The sequence below is a fragment of the Leucopleurus acutus genome (assembly GCF_964270905.1).
Source record: "Leucopleurus acutus genome assembly, chromosome: 2".
NCBI lineage: Eukaryota > Metazoa > Chordata > Mammalia > Artiodactyla > Delphinidae > Leucopleurus > Leucopleurus acutus.
The window spans coordinates 46,624,366-46,646,423 of NC_139143.1; the positions used below are offsets into that span (position 1 = coordinate 46,624,366).

The window sequence follows — 22,058 nt, forward strand, 5'->3', positions numbered from 1 at the left end:
GCTTCCTTTTGGGGTGATGGAAATGTTTGGAACTAGATAGAGGTGGTGGTTACACAACACTGGACGTGTAGATGCCACTGAGTTGAATTTAATGTGATGAATTCTATGCTATGTGAATTTACCTTAAACCAACAGCAGCAAAACAAGAAATTCCCCCAAACTCAAGCTTTTTCAGAATCCCCCAGTTGTGGAGTTTCAGTTCTGTTAAATCTTGGCAAATACCCTTCTAATAATATGTGAGTTAAAGTTTCAGCTACTGGTAAGAGCAGTGATTTACTGGAAAGTAGGCAAGGTCTTGGGAGAGTCTGGGTTAAAAAAACAGTGGTGGACTTGGTGTAACTGATTTTATCTGTGGGATGACTTCCTCAGCCTCCCTTGGGGTGTCTTGGTAGGTGCCTTGGGGTTGTACTTGGTACCAGATGCTTTAACAACATTTGAGTCCAGTGGCCTGGCCATATTAGCCATGGGATTATCTTCAGCCAACGTTAATTCAACATGGTCTGAGGAATGCAGGAAAAAAAAGCAGAGAAGGAGAGTTTTGGCCATTCCCCTGTGATAACACTGCAGGACTCCAGCTAAGAGGCCAGAAGTGAGGGTGCTCTCATCTGGTGAGCTTCAGGGCTGATGGGAATTCATGGCTAGAATAAGGAAAAATTTACTCAGTGGTGAGTTGGCAACATAAGATGTTCATTTGCCAGGAGTTTTTTCTTTTAACTTTCTGCCCTTGAAGTACTACATGATTTTGAAAGAGATTTGAACCGCCAGATATGAGTACACATGTTAAAAAGAAAAAAAAATAAAAGGACATTTGGCAACATTAGGAAATCATTTAAAATTCAAAATACTAAAAAGTAAACCTTTAGCACACCCATGTTCGTAACGGCATTATTCACAACAGCCAAGAAGCGGAAGCAACCCAAATGTCCATTGACAGATGAATGGATAAATAAAATGTGGGGTATCCACACAGTGGTGGAATATTATTCAGCCTCAAAAAGGAGGGGAATTCTGCAGTATGCGGCAGCATGGATGAACCTTGAGGACGTTGTGTCAGGTGGAACAAGCCAGACACAAAAGGACAAATGCCGTATGATTCCACTTACGTGAGGTACCCAGAGTAGTCAAATCCATAGAGACAGAAGTAGAATGGTGGTTGTCAGGGGCGGGGGTGAGGTATGAACGGGGAGTTACTGTCTAACGGGTACAGAATTTCAGTTTTCCAAAACAAAGAGCTCTGGAGGTGGATGGTGGTGATGGTTGTCTAACAGCGTGAATGTACTTAATGCCACAAAGCTGCACACTTAAAAAGGGTTAAGATGGTAAATTGTATGTTACATATATTTTACTACGTGAGGCACAGACTCTGCAGCCTGAGGACCTCGGGCTTTAAAGTCGAACTCTGTCATATATTAGCTGTGGGACCTTGGATGTGGTATTTAAGATAGTTTTCTTTTTCTTATCTTGCTATAGGCAGAATCATAGCACATAGTCAGTCTGTATGCTGTAGTTTCTTCCCAATCTGGGGAAGAGGCTGGATGACTGGGGAACTTGCTGGAACAGAACAGGCTGACAGTGTGGATGTGGAACTTGGAGGCCTGGGTTGGTGACACGGGAGTGTGAGGGGGGAGTCTCTCCCCCCTACCCCCCGAATGATGGGCACTCAGTCAGGACGCTGTCTGTAGGCGGGTGACTAGCTGTTCTCTTAGTATTTCTTTCCTTTAGTATTTTTTCCTTTAGGAAAAGAATAACTTTTTTTCCACCCTTTGAAAGCAATCTGCCCTTCTTCTTACATACAGGAAGGCTCAGGGCCAGATAGTGAAGTGACTTGTCCAAGTTTACACAGGGGGAGGAATGTGATGAGAACTTAGGTCACCCGATTTTACTTCCCCACCATTTTAAAGGCCTACTGATTGTTGGGTAATCATGATAGAAATTTGCGGTTAAGTCAAGGTTTTTGCTCTCAGGAACTTACTACTTTTTCCCTCTAGAGAGAAAATACATGAAATAGCTAGAGTGAAAAGTGCTATACTAAATACGCTGTAGTAAAATGTGCTATCATAAAAGTGCTAGCATTGAGTTGTGAATTGACAGAGAAAGGGTTGCAGTGAGGGCCACCTGGAAGGGTGGAGAAGGCTTCACACTGGAGCTGACATGTCTGTGGATACGGGGCATTAACGAGGCATCCCCGGGGTTGGAAACAATTTGGTCGGATAGTGGGGTGTGTGTATGTGTCTGGGAGTGGTGGGGGAATCCAGGTAGAGCGTCAGCACAAGTAGAAACTGCTTGGAAAAGGGCTTCCTCTTCGGTATCAGACAGGACTGGGTTTGAAACCCAGCTCTGCCGCCTCTAGTTTTGCCTGCTCTGACCTCCAGTTAACTCATCTGTAACATGGATTAAAAAAAAGGAGAGGTCTCAGTTGTATCTCTAGTATATGTAGATGAATGACATCACTGTTACCTGTCTTTCTTTGCAGTGGTTTTCAGAGTCTGGGGTGTTAGTGTTGGTACCGTGACCTCCTCCAGGGTGAGGAATTCTACATTTCTTCCCCCCGTACCTAGTGTAGAACTCTGCTCTCTATGGGAAAAGAGGCCCAGATCCTTTTCCTTGTTAAGAGTAGGAGAAATAACGTTTCACCAGGAAGTTAGAGTCACTATTTAAGAGACCAAGAATCATCATGTCCTTAGAGTTCTCTGTTCTTGCCTCATTGCACACTGAAAACCTCAGAATGAATAACCATGCTTAACTCACTCAGTTTATTACACGATGATGGTTGCTCTGTTTGTTGATATTAGGTGGTCAGCCTTAGTGTGTCCCTGCCTGGGAATGGCGTGGGGTGGTGTGAGCTGTTAAGGGTTCTCTGGGCTTGTGAACAATGTAGGGAATCATGATTGATGATGTCAATCTCTACTACTTGAAATGTGGTCCCCAGGCCAGCAGCATGGCATCCCCTGAGAGCTTGGATGAAAGACAGGATCCCAGGCCCTATCCCAGACTTCTTGGATCAGAATCTGCAATTTAGCAAAATCTGTAGGTGATTTGTGTGTCCACTGAGGTTTGAGAAGCGCTGGTGTAGAAGACTGGTTGTGAATCTTGGAGTTCAGGCTCCCCTTTCTCCACGGGGGAGCCTTCCTGGTTCTGTCCAGCTAGAATTTATCCCCCGTTTATATTTGACTTCCTTACAGAACCAAAGAAGAGACTTCTAACTGACTAAGAATTACAGGATCGAGAAAGAAAATGGGGAGGGAACAGAACATGAAAAAGTTGTTCTTGATTTGAGACTTTAAGATTTACCTTGAAATGAGTGAGCTCAGGGTCTATAAGGCTTTTGCTTATGGAATCAGGCAAGTCAACATTTTTCTTCCCCAAATCAGTAACTGCTACTTATTGGCCATCTTCTATTCATTAATTCAGCTTTTCTGTCTGGTTATTTCCTTTAGGTAAATATTTTAAATGGAGAAGAATAGACATAAGAAAAATGTTTTTATTTCCTTTAAATGGCTCTTTTCTGAGATAATTAGTGATGAGAGACTGTGTAGTTTTGATGGGATTTTTAAAAAAAATTTATTTATTTAATTTATTTATATTTGGCTGCGTTGTGTCTTCATTGCTGCGCGCGGGCTTTCTCTAGTTGTGGCGAGCGGGGACTCCGCTTCGTTGAGGTGCACGGGCTTCTCATTGCGGTGGCTTCTCTTGTTGCAGAGCACAGGCTCTAGGCGTGTGGGCTTCAGTGGTTGTGGCACGCGGGCTCAGTAGTTGTCGATCATGGGGTCTAGAGTGCAGGCTCAGTAGTTTTGGCGCACGGGCTTAGTTGCTCCGCGGCATGTGGGATCTTCCCGGACCAGGGCTCGAACCTGTGTCCCCTGCATTGGCAGGTGGATTCCTAACCACTGCACCACCAGGGAAGCCCTGTTGACGGGATTTTACCAGCACAGGGTTTTCAGTAGTTTGGGGCCTTAGGATGAAGCATAAAGGTTTTTTGGTTTCCTGAATGTTATGAGATATTATTTCATTTTTACCCCCTAGAAATTAAACTTGGACAAGTTTTGAAACATAGGTATAAGTCTGTGGTGATGAATTCTAATGTAATTCTGAATGTTCAAAAACATTATATTTAAAAAGCTAAAATGTTGGGATTTTTATTTTGAGGGGGGTAAAAAAAATTCCATCTTGGTTTTTAGCGTCTGCATCCATGTTACAAAGTGGCATTTTACTAGCATGGCCTCATCACATGACCTTTGCGCCTTTAATCAGTTGATTGACTCTCCACTAATTTGACATTTTTAAGATGGGGAAGTGAGCTCTGGAACAGGGATAAAGCCGGGTTGACGATTTGAGTTCTTTGCTCTGCTGCTGCCTGGGTGTGCAGCGTGGGCACGTCCTGGGCTCTGATGTAGTCAGTCTTTGAATGGAAGGAATTGGACTAGATCTATGATTTTCATGGGATGGGGTCTCTATGAGCAGGTTGTGTGTGTATCAGGATCTTGGTTGTGGGGAAAACGTGTTGTTTGAGAAGCACAGTACTGCTGTCTTTCTTCATTTGGAAAATAGAAAAACTTTTTTTTTTTTTAACAAGAGGCAACATGTAAAGTGTGATACAACCTTAGCTGGTTAACACAGGATGGAAAGCACATGGGACTAGCAGTTAGTGGCAAGTAACAATTTTTAGTGAGTACTGTGTGCCGGGTACTGTTTTAAAATTTTGATATGCATGTATTTTCAGTTAAACCTCACAAATTCCTAGAAAATCAGTCCTGTTATCATATGAGCAGACAGCGGAAAGGTGAAGTATCTCACTCAAGGTCATCACAGCCAGTATGTAGATAGATCTGGGATCCAAACCCAAGATGAATCGGCAGCCTTAGCTGCTACATACATTTGCTACCTCTACATCCATAGTCTGATATGAATCAAGGTCACTTCAATCTGTATTTTACCTTCTGAAAAAAAGTTTTGTAATATGTGTAACTTGTATGAAATTGCCCCTCAATCCTCAGGTGCAAAAAAAAAAAAAAGAAAAAAATCCTATTTTCCTTTAAACCCAATTAAAAATTTGACTCAAAGTTTCACTTGTAGAGACTGATGAGATGTTCAGTATCGGTAGATCAGTAGTCAGTGGGGGATTCCTTCGTCACCCACACGATTTGGCTAGAAAATTCTGAGGGCCTCAAATCTGCACTCCATCCTGGTGGTGCCGAGATGCTCATGGGCCAAGCCCACATTCTCCGTTTGAGAGTGGCCAATCACTGTGCTTATTCCCTCCATGCTCAGCTTGGCTGCCATGATCTCCCCGGAGCTCCTGAGGCCGAGGCGTTTAGGTGTGAGCCCCCAGGTGTCCATGGGTCCAATCTTTCCAGAGGTTTTTCACCTGCCCCTGTCAGGGAGCCATATAGACACAGAGCCTGGTACAGACGCAGACAAAGGGCACTGATGGACATAGCTTCCCAAGGTGAGGGGAAGTATATCTTTCATTCTTTCCTTGTAATCTTATAGGGAATTAGTTAATTTCTCTATCAAATTATCCTCCTGCCTGTAAGGGACAGCAAGATTTAACATGACTGACCTTACACAATTTTATTAGTGTCCAGCGTACATTTTTCTTGCTGGTGAAAGCATCTAGGTGATGAAACTGAGATAACCTAAGTTGTTATTTGTACTATCTATGTGACGCTGGGTAAATGAACTGAATTCTTTAAGTCTCTGTTTCATATTTTATAACGTGGGGTCAGTAATAGTTTCTGTCCCATAGAGGGTCCAGAGGTTGGGGGATCAGCTTTAACAGAGACACTCAGTGGGGGAATGGCAATGAAACCAGCTAAGCTGGAGGGGAGGGTATAAGTAGGTGCGGTGTGTGGTGGGGTAGATGCTGGAAATGTGTAAATGCCATTGTATAGCATTTGGACTCACTCACACTGGCCTTCTTCTTGCAATTGTTTTATTAACTGGAGTTTGTGTTCTGCCTCAAACACCTACCAAGATCCCTCTGATAAACTGCTGTTTTGGCCGATTTAGGATCCAACTGACTTTGAGTGGAGCTTCTGGATGGAGTGGGGCAAGCAGCGGCTGGTGTGGCTTCTCCTTGGCCACATGGGTGTGTCTCAAGTAGCCAACCTGCTTGCAAGGAAGGTACGGTTATGTGCATCGTTTCCGTTTAAGCTTCTTTCTCCTTTGCTTTTTGTGAAGAAAGAGACCTGAGCTAGCGAATCAGGAGACATGGATATTAGCCTTGGAAGACTGGAAAAGATGGGAAAGAATTGTTACTGGTCAATAGGATAAATTATCAGATAAAAAGATAAAAGATAAGATAAATTGTTAATGATGTTGATAAGATAAAAATGTCATACATGCTTATCCTGTGCTTACTTCCTCCAAGTCGTTTTTCAAACCAATGAATATGAAGGTTTTAGACTAAAACTAAACTTCAGATGGTATTCTTTAAGACCATTCTTAATCAAATGATCCTATAAAAACCACCTGTTGAGAATATATGTGATTTCAGTTCAGAAGAAAGAGAATGATTTCATTAAGAAGTGGGAATGATTTTCATGTCAAGTAATTTATGCTACAGTAGCTGTTATAGATCAGAATTCTAGTATTTTGCTCTTTCCTTGGCCTGGTTTCGAGAACAAGAGATTCTTCCAAGCAGATGTTTGAAAAGTGCTTTTGCAAGAGGTGGGATTGAGAACCTCTTTATATTGTAGCTAATACAGGGCCTGAGATAGTGCCAGGAGGATCTTTCTCTAGTGTAGGGGCCAGGCTTTGTCCAGCATCTTCTCATATATGCATCTTGCCTCTGTGGTTTCCTAATCTGAAAAGAGATGAGTCTGTGCTTGGAATTCTACCCAGTAAAAACAAAGCACAGCCAAAAATGGACTTGGAAGTCAACCCAGGAGAAATGTTTGATTCTTAGAGGTTCACAGAGGTGAAGAAACTGAAGGGACAGAAGGAGCAGGAGCCTCTGGGCTCAAGAGACCTGGACGTGAACTGAGAAAACAGTGCCATGTGCTTAGAGATGTCACCGGACTTGGGCTATTTTTCAGCTCTTTCCTGAAAATTGGTACTTTCTGGGCCTGCTTCTCATCCTGGAATACAGAAAATCCCAGTAGCACACCAACTTTCTTTGTTTTAAATATGATAATGATTACTTTTTTGTACTCAAGTGGTTTCCATCTTCTAAAGTAGCAAAAAATTAAAAATTTTAGATGCTGTCAGATCTGAATATATTTTAAAATTTCATACAACTTTCTTTTTTTCAGTTTTATTGAGATGTAATTGACATATGGCACTGTATAAGTAAGGTATACAGCATGATGACTTAACATACACATATTGTGAAATGATTACCACAGTAAGCTTAGTTAATATCCATTGTCTAATATAGATACAAAGAAAAAATGAGAAAAAAGCAAAGAATGTGTTTTCCTTGTCATGAGAACTTTTAGGATCTATTCTTTTCTCTTAGCGGCTTTCAAATATACCATACAGCAGTGTTAACCATAGTCATCATGTTGTACATTATATTCTTAGTACTTATTTTTCTTATAACTGGAAGTTTGTACCTTTTGATCACCTTCATTCAATTTTATATAACCTTCTGAACAAACATAATAATAAGTAATCCATTGTTTTTTGTATTCCTAAACTAGTTATGAACATATCCACCTCAGCCTTCATTAATGTGTTTCTTTTCTTCCACAAATTTGTTTGGTATTTGCTAAGACATCAATGTTTCTAGAAATTTAACATTTTTGTTTCTAACACAAAGTTTATCTGCCCCTAGATAAATGACTTACTGCCCCTAGGTCTTAGTTTTCCCATCTGTAAAATAAATAGCTTAATACTTGTGTTTTCTATCTCTGTGGCGGGGCGGGGGGGAAGATGAACTATTTTGAGGAGTATGTGAAATTCAGCCCGTCTCACTACTGCTGCTGTGGGAAAGGGTCAGCTGTCGTGGAGTGGAAGAGTGCTGGATGATGGATTAGGTCCTGGGCTTTCTCATTTGTTAGCTTTCTGACCTTAGAAAGGCTTTTCACCACTGAATCTTAATTTATCATTTTCTGTAAAGTAGGGTTGATGAGATAGTATTATTCTTTTTCTTTTCCTCCTTTTCAAACATGGTGGGCTTCTCACTATTCACAATAGCCAAAACATGGAAGCAACCTAAATGTCCATCGACAGATGAATGGATAAAGAAGATGTGGCACATATATACTGTGGAATACTACTCAGCCATAAAAAATGAAATAATATCATATGCAGCAACATGGATGGACCTAGAGATTATCATACTAAGTGAAGTAGGTCAGAAAGACAAATACCATATGCTGTCACTTATATGTGGCATCTAAAATATGACACGAATGAACTTATCTATGAAACAGAAACAGACTCACAGACATAGAGAACAGTCTTGTGGTTGCCAAGGGGGAGAGAGGTGGGGGAGGGATGGATTGGGAGTTTGGGATTAGCAGATGCAAACTATTATATATAGAATGGATAAACAACAAAGTCCTAACTATATTCAGTATCCTGTGATAAACCATAATGGAAAAGAGTATGAAAAAGAATGTATATATATGTATAACTGAATCACTTTGCTGTACAGCAGGAATTAACACAACATTATAAATCAACTGTACTTCAATAAAATACATTTAAAAAAAAGGGTGGGCTTCATTTGTTAGAACTTTCATTAAAAAGTAAGGATGAAACATGGAAAAGGTAGGACAAAGAGGAAGCACCAAAGAAATGGCAGAAATAAATGCAAATATATCAGTAGTCACAATCAGTGTGAATGGACCCAATCCACCCCCCAACCCTAGAAAAGGATTGTCAGACTGGATAAAAGTAAAACAGAAAAAAAGGAAAATAAACAAAGAAATAAAACAGCATCCACAGGGGTGCTTCCTAGCAAGATATACTTAAAATGGAAGGACACAAGGACACAGAGTGTTTGAAAGTGAAAGGATGGAGAAAGGTGTTCCAGCAAATATAAGACTCATCTTTGTCCCGTCCACCTAGATACTAGTGCAGTTTCATTAATAGCTGGCAAAGAACATTATTTGTGACAGAGGGTTCTTGTTTAATGATAAAAAGTTCATTTCATTAGGAAGATATTATAATTCTAAGTTTGTTTATTTTCCTTCCAAATATAGAAAGCAAAAGTCGATCAATACCATAAAGATAAATAGATGTATCTGTGATTTTAGGGAGAGATTTTAACATAATTTTATCACTAATTGATATATCAGATAGAAGAAAACAAATAATACAATTAATAAGCTTGATATAAGAAATGTAAATGGGGACTTCCCTGGCGGTCCAGTGGCTGGGACTCCACGCTCCCAATGCAGGGGGCCTGGGTTCGATCCCTGGTCGGGGAACTAGATCCTACATGCCACAACTAAGACCTGGCACAGCCAAATAAATAAATAAATAAAAAGGTAGTTTATAAGCAGGCTATGAAGGATCTTAAATACTATAGTTTGGGAAGCAGGAATCCACTGAAGGTTTAAAAAAAAAAACATAAATGATTACCTCTAACAACTGGAGAATTCACATCCTCTTAAAGAACACATAGAATATTTATAAAAACTGACCACATCTTAACCATAAAGTAATTTTCAATGAATTTCAAAGGCTGTGTTTTAAATAGGTTACCTTCTCTAATCCCAGTGTAATTAAGTTGGAAACCAGTAACACAATGACCTGAAAACTGTAATTCATTTAGAAATTAAAAGAGAAAGCAAACTTTAAAATAACAATAGGTAAAAAAAGAGATCATACTGGAAATTAGAAAATAGTTAGAAATGAATGAAAAATATATTACATATCAATACTTGTAGAGTGCTACTTGGATAATTTTAAGTTTATGTAAGTGCATAACTTTACATGCTCCTATTAAAACAAAAGAAAAGCTGAAAATTAATGAGCTAAGCATACAACTTAAGAAATTAGGAAAGAACAGAAAAAAGAAACGAAGAAGGAAAGAACAAAAATAAGAGTAGACATTAATGAAACAATCAGTGGCATGATTGGTCAAAAAAATGCACAAATAACCAATATTAGGTGTGGAAAAGAGGATAAAAAAATATAGTAAGGATATTTTGCACAACTTTATGACAATAATTTTGAAAACTTTGGCAAAGCAGACACATTTCTAGAAAATGTGTCTTACCAAAACTGACTCATGAAGAAATAGAAAGACTGAATAGTACTATAACCATGAAAAGAAGTTGAGTAAGTAGTTAAAAATCTATTTGTAAAGAAAACAATAGTCTAACACAGCACTTCTTCCCAACATTCAAGGCACAAATTATTTAAATCTTTTCCAGGCTTTTTCAGAAAATAGAAAAAGAGGGAACATTCATTTTATGAAGAAGAGAGCATAAAATTGATACCAAAATCAGAGTATGCGCCCTACCAGATACTATGACTTAATGAAGATATAATAATTAGGACATTGTTGTATTGGCACCAGGATAGATAAATAGACCAATGTAACAGAATAGAGTTTAGAAAATACTTGTACATAGATGGAAACTTGATTTTGACAGATGTGGCATTTCAGATCTGCATGGAAAAGATAAACGTCAATAAACAGTGCTGACACAATTGTTGAGTCATATTAAAAAGAAATGAATACTTACCTCATACCATTCATAATCATTTTCAAGGTGAATTAAGTCCTTAAAATAGGACTTCCGTGGTGGTACAGTGGTTAAGAATCCACCTGCCAGTGCAGGGGACACAGGTTCGATCCCTGGTCCAAGAAGATCCCACATGCCGCAGAGCAGCGAAGCCCGAGAGCCACAACTACTGAGCTTTTGTGCCACAACTACTGAAGCCTGCACGCCTAGAGCCCATGCTTCGTAACAAGAGAAGCCCACGCACCACAGCGAAGAGTAGCCCCCACTCGCCACAACTAGAGAAAGCCCGTGCGCAGCAACGAAGACCCAATGCAGCCAGAAAAAAAAAAGGACTTAAAAAAAAAAAAAGAGTATGAAACTTTTAGAAAGCATGATGTAGGAGGAGAATATTTCTTGATGGTAGGGTAGAGAAAGATTTTTTAATTAAGACACAAAAAGTATAACTTGTAGAGGAAAAATTTGATAAGTTTAACCACATTAAAACCAAGAACTTATCAATGTATAATAATCAATGTACATCTTTGTATGTATCCAGAAACACAGTGAAGAAAGTGAAAAGGCAAGTCACTAATTGAGAAGTTATTTGCAACCTGACAGAGGTTTGGTATTGGAATATATAAAGAAATTTCAAAAGGAAAAAGCAAGTCACCCAATAGAAAAAGGGCTCAATATGGGAAAAGGAATTTGCAGAAGAGGAAACACAAATGACCAATAAACTTATGAAAATGTGTTCAACTTCATTAGTAGTCAAGCAAATATACCTTAAATCTACAAGATACCATTTCATACTTTCAGTTTGGCAAAGATAAAACAAAAATCCCCTGATGATATCAAGTACTGGCCACCTGAACTCATACAGAGAGGTTGTGAGAATGTGTTGGTATGGCTTCTTTGTATTACATTACCTAGTGAAGTCAAAGAGGTGCAAAGTCCACAGCCACCAGTGCTAACTCGGACATGTTCCCTGCAGAAGCTCTTCTCTGCCAATCAGGGGACGTGAGCCAGGACGTTCATTGCAGCAATGGGATTGTAGTAACAAAGAGGCAGAAGCAGTCCAAATATTCTTTATGGGGAAATGGATGAATTGTAGTGAATTTATTCCGTGGAAAGGAATGAATTATAATTGTAATTGTCAACGTGGCTGAATTTCTGGATCACGACATTGAGCTAATAAGGCAAGTTGCAGAGGAATCTATCAGATATGCTCCTATGCACATAGAGCTGTACAGACTACATGGATACATTCATGTGTATGATCACAAAGATGAGAGAGCCATGAAAATAAGTTCAGGATAGTGGTCACATCTCGTTGGGGAGATAGAATCAGAGGGGAGAGGGATTCCCCTGGTGGCACAGAGATTAAGAATCCGCCTGCCAATGCAGGGGACATGGGTTCAATCTCTGGTCCAGGAAGATCCCACATGCCATGGGGCAACTAAGCCTGTGCACCACAACTACTGAAGCCCGCATGCTCTAGGGCCTGTGTGCGGCAACTACTGAGCCCACGTGCTGCAGCTACGGAAGCCCGTGTACCTAGAGCCCGTGCTTCGCAGTAAGAGAAGCCACCGCAATGAGAAGCCCGCGCACTGCAACGAAGAGTAGCCCCCGCTTACCGCAACTAGAGAAAGCCCGCACACAGCAATGAAGACCCAACGCAGCCAAAAAAAAAAAAAAAAAAAAAAAAAAAAAAAAAAAAAAAAGCTGAAAAAAGAATCAGAGTACAGATAACCAGGGCCCTTTTTTGTTTTTGCTTTGATTATTTATTTATTTTTATTGAGGTATAATTGACATTTTTAAAATTGAGATGTATTTGACATATGCTCAGGGGCCCTTTAAAGCACTGATAGCTTTATCTTTCTTAAGCTGGTGCTAGGTATGCAGGTGTTATTTCATTATTCTTTATACCTTATAAACTTTATAAATATTCCTTTCCCTGTGTTTGATATGTGGTATATTTTTCACTGAACATGTGGAAGAATGGTGTGGCAGGGAGAAGGAAAGATGAGGCTGCCCTGGGCACACTGAGTTTTCATCCCCTACCTTCCTCACCGTTCTGCCATGTGCATCAGGCCCAACATGGCCCCATCCGACTGGTCTCCTTTGCTTCCCACTCTTTGTCTTGCTACCTCTTGTTTGCTTCCTGTAGATCAGTGTTTCTCTAGCTTTTTTTTTTCTTTATTTGTCCCCCAGGAGCATTTTTAGCTATTTTCCCCCTATTGTCACTTCCTCTTTATGACATTTTAATACCACAGATGTACTGTCTGTTTATGTACTGTGTACCTGCCTGTGCTTTATGCATAGAGGAAGGTTTTCTTGTCTGCAAGAACCAATTCCCCCCTTCCCTTGGAACAGATATAGCCCCAGTAGACAGTGCAAGATGTAGATTCACCCTCTGCTCGTGGACGGATATTCCTCCCTCTTTCCAAATTTCCTCTGTTTTCAGCTCCTGTTTTGTACCTACCACCATCAGAAACCTACCTAGGTTAGGATATAGATGTTCCTGTGGTTAATTTGCTTGTAACTTTGAGTTAAGTCTCTTCCTGTTAGGAGTCCACATTCAGGGTGGCTAAGGGCTCCTGGCTGAAACCCGGCTTTGTCGCTTTTTAGTGATGCAGTCTTAAGCCAGTTAATTAATATCTTGAAGCCTTTCTCCTCATTTGTACAACAGGGACGGTACCGCTTGCTTCCTGGGGTAGTGGTGAGAGTCCGATGGTTTTCAAGGTTGTGCTGGCATACATACGATGACAGCCAAGTAAGAGGTGACTGCTGCTGGGGTCCGCTGGCCTTTGCTGTGTGCCGCGACTGCGGTCTGTGTGTGCTCCTGGGAGCCGTTCCCTCTGGTGCTCAAAAAGGAGGCGACTGTCAAGAACTTCTGAAACCCCAGAGGGCAGAGGCTGTCTGTCCAGCCATACCTACCTTCCTCTCCTGCATGTCTTTCTCTGACCCTGTTGCAAGCTTGAGCTGGGCTGTGGGAGAAAGGATGGGGAGACACAGTCCCACCCCCAGGAGCTGAGTGAGAAGTGACAGAGGAAACCAGATCCTGATCAGGATGCTGGGAGGAGCGGGCCACATCTGCCTGGGGGTGTCAGGGAAGGCCCCCGAGGAAGTAGCTTGTGAGCTGTGCCTTGAAGGGAGTGGAAGCATCTGCTTATTTCAGCTTCCTGCATCTCATTAGCAGGCATGAGTGGGTAGGTGGACTTGTCTTTTTATCTGCAGAGCACATCTTATCCAAACTCAGTAGGAGGTTTTGTTTGCATTTTTCTTGGAATGTGGCAGAGTTTGCACTGAGCCGTGTGTGTGTGTGTGTGTGTGTGTGTGTGTGTGTGTGTGTGTGTGTGTGTGTGGTGGGGGGGGCTCCCATCTCTTTGTGACCACAGGTTTGATTTGTGCAACAGCTGGTGGGCAGGGTTCTGGTCGGACTGGGGCACAGTGTGCTCTTTGTCTGAGTCCGCTTGGTCCTTATGTAAGTATGAACCACAACTTTGGCCCCATTAGCTCCATGCTTTCACCACCTGGACTGAGTGTTCCAGATGGCCTTAATTTGGGTGGATGCTTTTGGTACTTATTCAGGGTGGAAGATTTGGGTTGCAGTTGTCTTTTGTTTCCCCATTCTGGGGGGCATCATGAACTGTGGACGATGCTGTGCAGAGGATTAGGCATTATCACTTCTTGCGGTTACAACCCTTGAACCCTGAAGGATGCTTCCCGCCTTCATCTACTATAATACCGTCTCTGCCTTTGTGGCCCTACCTCCTCCCAGAGAGGCAAAGAAGGGTTTATTTTCAAAAGTGGGATTTTCTTTTTCTTTTTTTTTTTTTTTTTGCCATGACAAGTAATAAAACTTTCCACTGAGCTCCTCAGCCAAGGTTAAATGCCTTTTCTCTGGGTAGGGCTCTCTCTGGGATTTGGCAAGACTACATTGCGGGCAGTGCCCTGGGAGGGAGGGGAGGCTGAGTAACGGCTCTGAGCTTTGGCTAGGGGGTTGTTATGATTGGAACGTATGTGGGGTGGTCAGACAGTGGCCTCCTTTCTTGAACACCCTCACCACCTGAGACATTGCGTTCCCTGCCCTCAGAACCAAAAATACCCCTGTGCAAACTTTTTGAGAAGGCTAGCTGCGTGGGGGGCCGAGGCTGGGTGCTGTTGCTGACCACAGGGTGCGTTCTCACCTGACCTCCGACTGGCAGCACCTGCATTATTAGCACTGGGCCCCGGCTGGCTGAGCTCATTGGATGCAGGCTGAAAAGCGTGGTCCCATGGCGCTGGCTGAGACAAGTAAACTAACCTCTGGAAGGCCGTGGTGAACAGGCGCTCCCTTCCAGCATATTATCGAAACCACACACCTAATAGGAATCTCATGCATTAATGGTTTTCCTGGAATCAGACTCTTCCACCTCCATCACTGCATCTCTAAGGAGGGATGAAATTGGCTTTGTTTGGGCCCACGGGGCTTTGCTCCCAGGAAAAGGAGGCTAGAAGGCCGTTGTGTGGGCTCTGCGATGGTTTTGGTTATTTTCCCTTTTTGTTTGTGTGGGGATACACACACACACACACACACACACCACACCACACACACCACACACACACACACCACACACACACCACACACCACACACACCACACACACACCCCCCCACACACACACCACACACACACCACACACACCACACACACACCACACACACACACACACACACCACACACACCACACACACACCACACACACCACACACCACACACACACACACACCACACACACACCACACACACCACACACACACCACACACCACACACATACACACACCATACACACACATGCCACACACACACACCACACACATACACACACCACACACCACACACACACCACACACACCACACCCCACACACATCCCACACACACACCACACACACCACACACACACACACACACACACACACATATATATATTTTTTTCAGTAGCAGCTGCAGTTGATTATGTAGTATGCAATAAATTATGCCGTGCATAAAGGTTATTGATTGACTCCTTTTATTTATTTCTCAAACAGTGCCCCCCACTGAGTGGTTTCTGGGCAGATGTACCAAAAGAATTAATATACAGCAAAGTCTGGTCCAGTTGCCAGCAGGAGTCTTCACCAAGCCTTTGCACTTTTGTTCCTCCCTACAGAGGTGAGCTAATGAGGGGAACCACTCAGGCACATCCTGTTATCACTCAGTGTCCACAGCACAGAACAAGCTAACGCAGAAGGGAAGAAGAGATGGTGTGAGGGGGGCATGGCCAGCCAGCTCCTCCTGTGGCTGGGTCCTGGCTCCCTATGAGGAAGAGTTGAAGAATATAGAATCGCAAAAGAAAAGGCCGCAAGTCCATGGTCTTTTCTCAGGGGTGCTGATTTCAGCCTTTGAAACACGCCAGCTGAAATTGTTGATCTCTCGGAAGTCTTCCCTGGGGTGACAGGAATCAGGTTCTATCAGAGAGTCTGCTTTCAAAGGTTGGTGCCTGTACCCTATCAGTTGTGCACTATTTGAGGCTTCCCCCAGCACAAGATTGTAAGAGATCCCTGTGAGTGGAAACAGGCAGTAGGCAGTGAGATGTGAAATAACACCTTTTTATCCTATCTGCATTGGCAAAGCAGTCTGTTCATAAGGGGTTAGGTGTACAAGCAGAGACTTTGGAAATCAGCAGGTTTTCATATTAGTGACTAAAAAGCCCCAAATTTTGGTGCTAATTTCTTGTTCTTAGTCATAACTGCCAGGTTAAACCCCAATATCTGGGGAAGCATATCCACCCATCCGTCCACCCATCTATCCATCCAACTATTCTAACCATTCATTTATCCAGTGTTTATGAAACACTTGCTATGTGCTAGGTACCATGTAAGATTCTTACGTTATTGTATTATGAACAAGACAGGATATTAATTTGTTAAGGGAGCCTATCAAAAAGAGAGACGGTTATGCCCTGTTTTGAGAATTGGTTCAGTATAAACACAGGGGGCAATGGGAACCGAGGGCAAGTTCGCCTACCCAGTTCAGTCTGGCCTAATTCCATCAGAAAGGCCATAGTATTTAGTCTCGCTTTATCTCAACTGCCACGAAAACAGAGTACAGTTTCTTTCTTACTGTTTGTTAAACTTTTAAAAGTTTCTCCTCTTCCCCTGCCTTCCTTTTGGTCTCCTAATCAGGAACTGAAGAACCTGGAATAAAGAGAGTTAAGGGGGTCAGGAGAGTTCTGATGGGCTGGCTTCTTGTGCCCCAGCGGAGTTCACTCAGTCCATCTTATTGATGCAGGGTTCAGGTTGCTCACACTTTGATACCCTTTAAAAGAGCATAATGGTAAATGCAAGTTAAAGCCACAGTGGGATTCCCCTGTCCAACTACCAGAGTTGATCAGGTAAAAAATAGTAACAACACCAAATGCTGGTGAGGAGGCAGCATTGGATCCCTTGTATGTTGCTGGTGGAAATGTGAAATGGCCACTCTGGGAAACTGTTGGGCAGTTTTTACAGAGCTCTAAACATGCAACTACCATGCAGCCCAGCAAGCTCACCCTTGGGCATTTATCCTAGAGAAATGAAAACATATTTACATAAAAACCTGTACATGTATATTCATTTCAGTTTTTATTCATAATAGCCCCAAGCTGGAAAACAGCCCAGATGTCCTTCAGCAGGTGAAGGGTTAAAGAAACTGTGGTCCATCCACACCGTGGAAACTACGCAGCAATATAAAGGGGGCAGTCCTTTGATACCTGTCACAACTTGGGTGGATTTCAGGGAATTATGCTGAATGAAAAAAAGCCAGTCCTGGGACTTCCCTGGTGGTGCAGCGGTTAAGAATCCGCCTGCCAGTGCATGGGACACGGGTTCGAGCCCTGGTCCGGGAAGATCCCACATGCCGCAGAGCAACTAAGCCCGTGCGCCACAACTACAGAGCCTGCGCTCTAGAGCCCGCGAGCCACAGCTACTGAGCCCGTGTGCCTAGAGCCCATGCTCCGCAACAAAAGAAGCCACTGCAATGAGAAGCTCGAGCACTGCGACGAAGAGTAGCCCCCGCTCACCACAACTAGAGAAAGCCTGCACCCAGCAGCGAAAACCCAACACAGCCAAAAAATAAAAAGCAAGGAAATTAAAAAAAAAAAAAAAGCCAATCCTAAAGGTTGCATACTGTATGACTTTTGGAATGACAAAATTTTAGAAACGGAGAGATTATTAGTGGTTTCCAGGGATTAAGGATGTAGGGTAAAGGAAGCAGGAAAAAGGTGGGTGTGGTTATAAAAGGGCAATGCAAGAGATGCTTGCGGTGATGGAGTTGTTCAGTATCTTTACTGTGGTGGACACTGAACCTATATGTGATAAAACCTTTTATGTGATAAAACCGTAAGAACTAAACACACACACACACACACACACACACACACACACACACACACACACACACACACACATACACGAGTGCAGGTAAAACTGGGGAAACCTGAATGTCTGTGGATTGTTGCAATGTCACCATCCTGGTTGTGATATATTCTGGTTTTGCAAAATGTTACCATAGGGGGAAATTGGGTAAAGTGTCCATAGGATCTCTCTGTGTTATTTCTTATAACTGCAGGAGAGTCTACAACTGTCTCAATAAAAATCTCAGTTAAAAAAAAAGCATCAGATAAAATAACACTTGATTCGAATTTAAATCTCTAAATTAGAAACATCACAACCCAACATTAAATTAAGATTGTTTTATTTGTACACATTATTTGATCAACATGATTCTTTGTGCCTCATTTCAAGTGAACAGCAGTTTCCAATCATAATCGTCATTTGAACCTCTTAACTTAAATGAATTGGGCTATTCTGACTTTTAGGCAGATCTTTTATCAATTAATTAATTAAAATTAACTAATTGGTTTTAGTTAATTAATTACATTGGCTTCGCTGCCCGGCTTGCGGGATCTTAGTTCCCCGACCAGGGATTGAACCCAGGCTCTCAGCAGTGAAAGCACGGAGTTCTAACCACTGGACTGCCAGGGAATTCCCTAGGCAGGTTTTTAAATCTTGAACTTGACATAGATTATGTCTGTGACCAAAACTGTGCGTATCTGCCCAGATCGCCCTGAGAACTTGGAGAAAATGTTTTTAAAGCCTTTCTAGTGATGAATCAGAAGTATTGTTTTGGAATAAAACATAACACACTTTCTTTTTTAGTTTTGAAAAGTTAAAAGGTTCCTGGCATATTTGATGTCAGAGGCTCAATGTCTGATATTTAAGCATTTTTGCTAAAGAGGACACAGGTTTGATAAAGTAAATACATAAGCACTTTTGGAGTAGAAATAGGTGGGACCGGGCTGTCTTTAGGGCTTTGCATATGAAAATGGTCTTTGAAACACTTGGGCAAAGCCCCCCTCCTCCTCAGAGCAGCAGACCTTCTATGCTGCTGCCTGCGCAGCTAGGCAGTGTCACATTTCTACTTCTCGCCCTCTCTGCCCTGCTTCTTGCTGGTCTAGGCGTGTGTGTGGGGGGGTGGAGGGGTGGGTAGGGGGGGATAGCGGTCAGAGGAGGTGTGCCCTAAGGGCTGCATTGATGGTGGGGGACTGTTCCTCTGATGCCAGTCAGAGAACAAGGCATGGAAGACTAATCATGCTGTATCAGCGTCTTAGTGGTGTTTTCAAGGATGGGATTCCAATTGCATTCACTTTATAGAATGAAAAAAATCAATATGTTAGTCGGGTTCTAATTTATGTTTTAAAATAGGTGATTTCTTTTTTGCATTGTTCACATCTTTCCCTTTTTATCACCTGCCCGCCGTGAATGTGTATAGTGGAGTTGTCTTTGCCCATTGGGGAGGATGAGTGTGTAATAGGGGGGATAGAAGAGAATATGAGGTTCACGTGGGTGCATTTTCCGTGACGTCTTAGAGAAAATTAGACGTTGTCTGCCTCTGCTCTTCGGCAGGAGGAAGATGGTGAGGGATGAGAGTATAGGACAACCTCGTGTGCCCCCATGGTATCATTTGTGAGCACAGGTAAATTCATCAGAGAATCTCTGGAGCAGATGGGGTTTGCACAGCACTGTTAAGTAGTTCCTGAAGGTTCCTCCAGCTTTTTCAAGCTGAAGCAGCTTAAGTCTGTGGTTAAGTTCCCAAATGAATCCCAACAGGCTTCTTCCAGATGGATCAAATAGCATTCAATAAAAACGTAGCTGTGCTATGTGTATATGTATGTAGCCATGCACACATGGAAAGAGACTCCAAGTGGTAAATGCTGCAGATCAAGTTGAAAAAGACACCCCTTCCCTTTTTTTCACTCATTAGAACTACTTCTTAAAATAGTCTCTGGTGACCTTTTTCCTTATAATTGAACTCTGTCCAGAGGTGAGTGCTTGGGGGAAAGTTTGAAGCAAATTTATGTGGCTGTTTAATGAGGGTAGTAGGATGGAAAAATAGTAAAAATGAACTGCAGATTTCTGTGATTTTCTTGGAACTTCAAAGCGGCTGACCTAGTCCCTCATTTAAAATGTTCTCTCTTAGGCTGGAGTGTAAGTTTGGTAAGGAATTGTACTAAGGCAATATTTTGGGAGAGTTAGCACTGAAGGACGGCATTTACAGTGTGCAGTCCACATCTGTCTTTCCTTTAAAGAAGTCTTTTTGTTTTCACAGGAAGACCTAATTTCAAGCAGCCCCTACTTTTCAACTCAGTGTATTCCTGGAAATCCTATTTTTGAATGCTCACCAAAAAGCCACATCATATTTTCCTATAGGAATAATAACTAGTATTTGCCTTGTCCTTCCTGTGTATGCAGACACCATTGTAAGCATTTTACGTGCATTAACTTAGTTAATCCTCATGACAACCTCATGAAGTAGATACTGTTACTATCCTAATTTTATACCTGAGAAACCCGAGGCACAGAGAGATTAAGTAAGTTGCCGAGGGTCACACAGCTAGTTAATGGGGATACCAGGATTTATTTTAGGTAGTTGGACTTCAAAGCTTGAGTAATTACACCACTATGATATGTTGCCTCTCAAACAATGTTAAAACATTATTGTGGTTTTTTAAGTAAGGATTTACCAGCCAGATATGACCAAGCGTATATTGTAAAAGCAAAGACATGTTAATTTATCTGTTTAGTTATTCAGTGTCAATAACTATAAAACTTGATAATGAAATAGAAAAATTCTCTCCTAAAATGGGAATAAATGTATTAATTGGATTGATTATGCAAAGGCCTCACTATCACTGAAAACAGGTAAGCTATACTTTTTCTGTGACACAAACTTGACTGTAAATAATATGCTAATGAAATAAAAATGTAATTAGAGATTTCCTTGTCAGTCTCTGGTTTAAACTTTAGAAAGCCTTTTGTGGTTTAGAGGGTCCAGTTTTCTCAGTAAGACTCCCGAGAAGTTTGCACCAGTATTTTATCTTACCTTCGTTTTGCAGAACAGTGTACGCAGGGGCTAGTGTGCCAGGTTGGCAGCTTTTCTAACTGTCTTCAGGTTCCCATAATGTCTGTTGAAAGTCAGCCATAAATCTCATTGTTGTGGGATCCAGTGGTCTGGGTGGTTTTGGCTGAAGGCAGGAAAGTGGCTCCTTTCTCTGGGCGGATCTGGTGGAGTTCTGGGGACCTGGGGCTAGGCAGCCATCGCTCTGGGGTTAATGTGGAAAGTCCCTCTGAATCCTCGTTGTCTCTGTTACACTAAATCTCTAGGCCAGTGAGAACAGTTTGGTTAATGGGTCACAAGACATTACCCTCTTTTATGTAGAACCTTCAATAGCAATGCCTGTTAACTTACCCTTCTCTTTTTTCTTCCTCCCCCCACCCCCATGTCTTTCTCACTGGGTCCCTCCCTGTCTGCAGCACAAACCCTGGATCCTCACAGCCTATGGGATGTGGGCCTGCTGGTGTGTGCTGGAGACCCAAGGCACAGCCATGGTTCTTATTCACACCACCATCTCCTTCTGTGTTGCCCAGTTCCGGTCGCTGTTCCTGTCATGGCTCTGTTCTCTCTTCCTGCTCTCTACACTGAGGCTTCAAGATGTGGAGGAAGTTATGGTAAGAGTCTCCGTTTTACCATTGGGAAGGAGAAGGCCCCTTTGGCAGTGCCTTTATCCAGGTAGATGCCTTTGTTTTCAGACAAGAGTCAATTGAAGAACTGTGGTGGCGCTCCCTCTAGTGGCCACAGGGGGTTGATGCATGTGAACCCTGGTGTTGCGTTCTGCAGTCTTTTGTATCTGACTATGCCTTAGTCCTTGGAGGTTGCCCAGCGCTGACCTTGTACCTTTTCTCCCAGTTTGGGCAGGCATGGATGGTGCCAGATGTCACAGGAACAAAGGGGAAAAAAAAGCAATATGCAAAAAAAAAAATCCCCTATGCATTTAATAAAACAATCATCTGCAGAATGCTGCACGGTTTATAGG

General features: G+C 42.3%; 1 protein-coding gene across 3 annotated transcripts in view; it reads left to right on the forward strand.

The window, feature by feature from the left end:
- HHAT (hedgehog acyltransferase) overlaps positions 1-22,058 on the forward strand; it is a gene marked incomplete at both ends in the record, with an annotated part of 350,098 nt that overhangs the window by 43,587 nt on the left and 284,453 nt on the right. For 2 of the 3 annotated variants that reach the window (XM_082832660.1, XM_082832661.1), the window contains one exon: positions 6,010-6,123. In XM_082832660.1, coding sequence (XP_082688786.1) covers positions 6,010-6,123 — 114 coding nt within the window. Of the gene's footprint in view, positions 1-6,009; positions 6,124-21,498; positions 21,694-22,058 lie in introns of all 3 variants that reach the window. The other variant, XM_082832662.1, reaches the window with a different exon arrangement.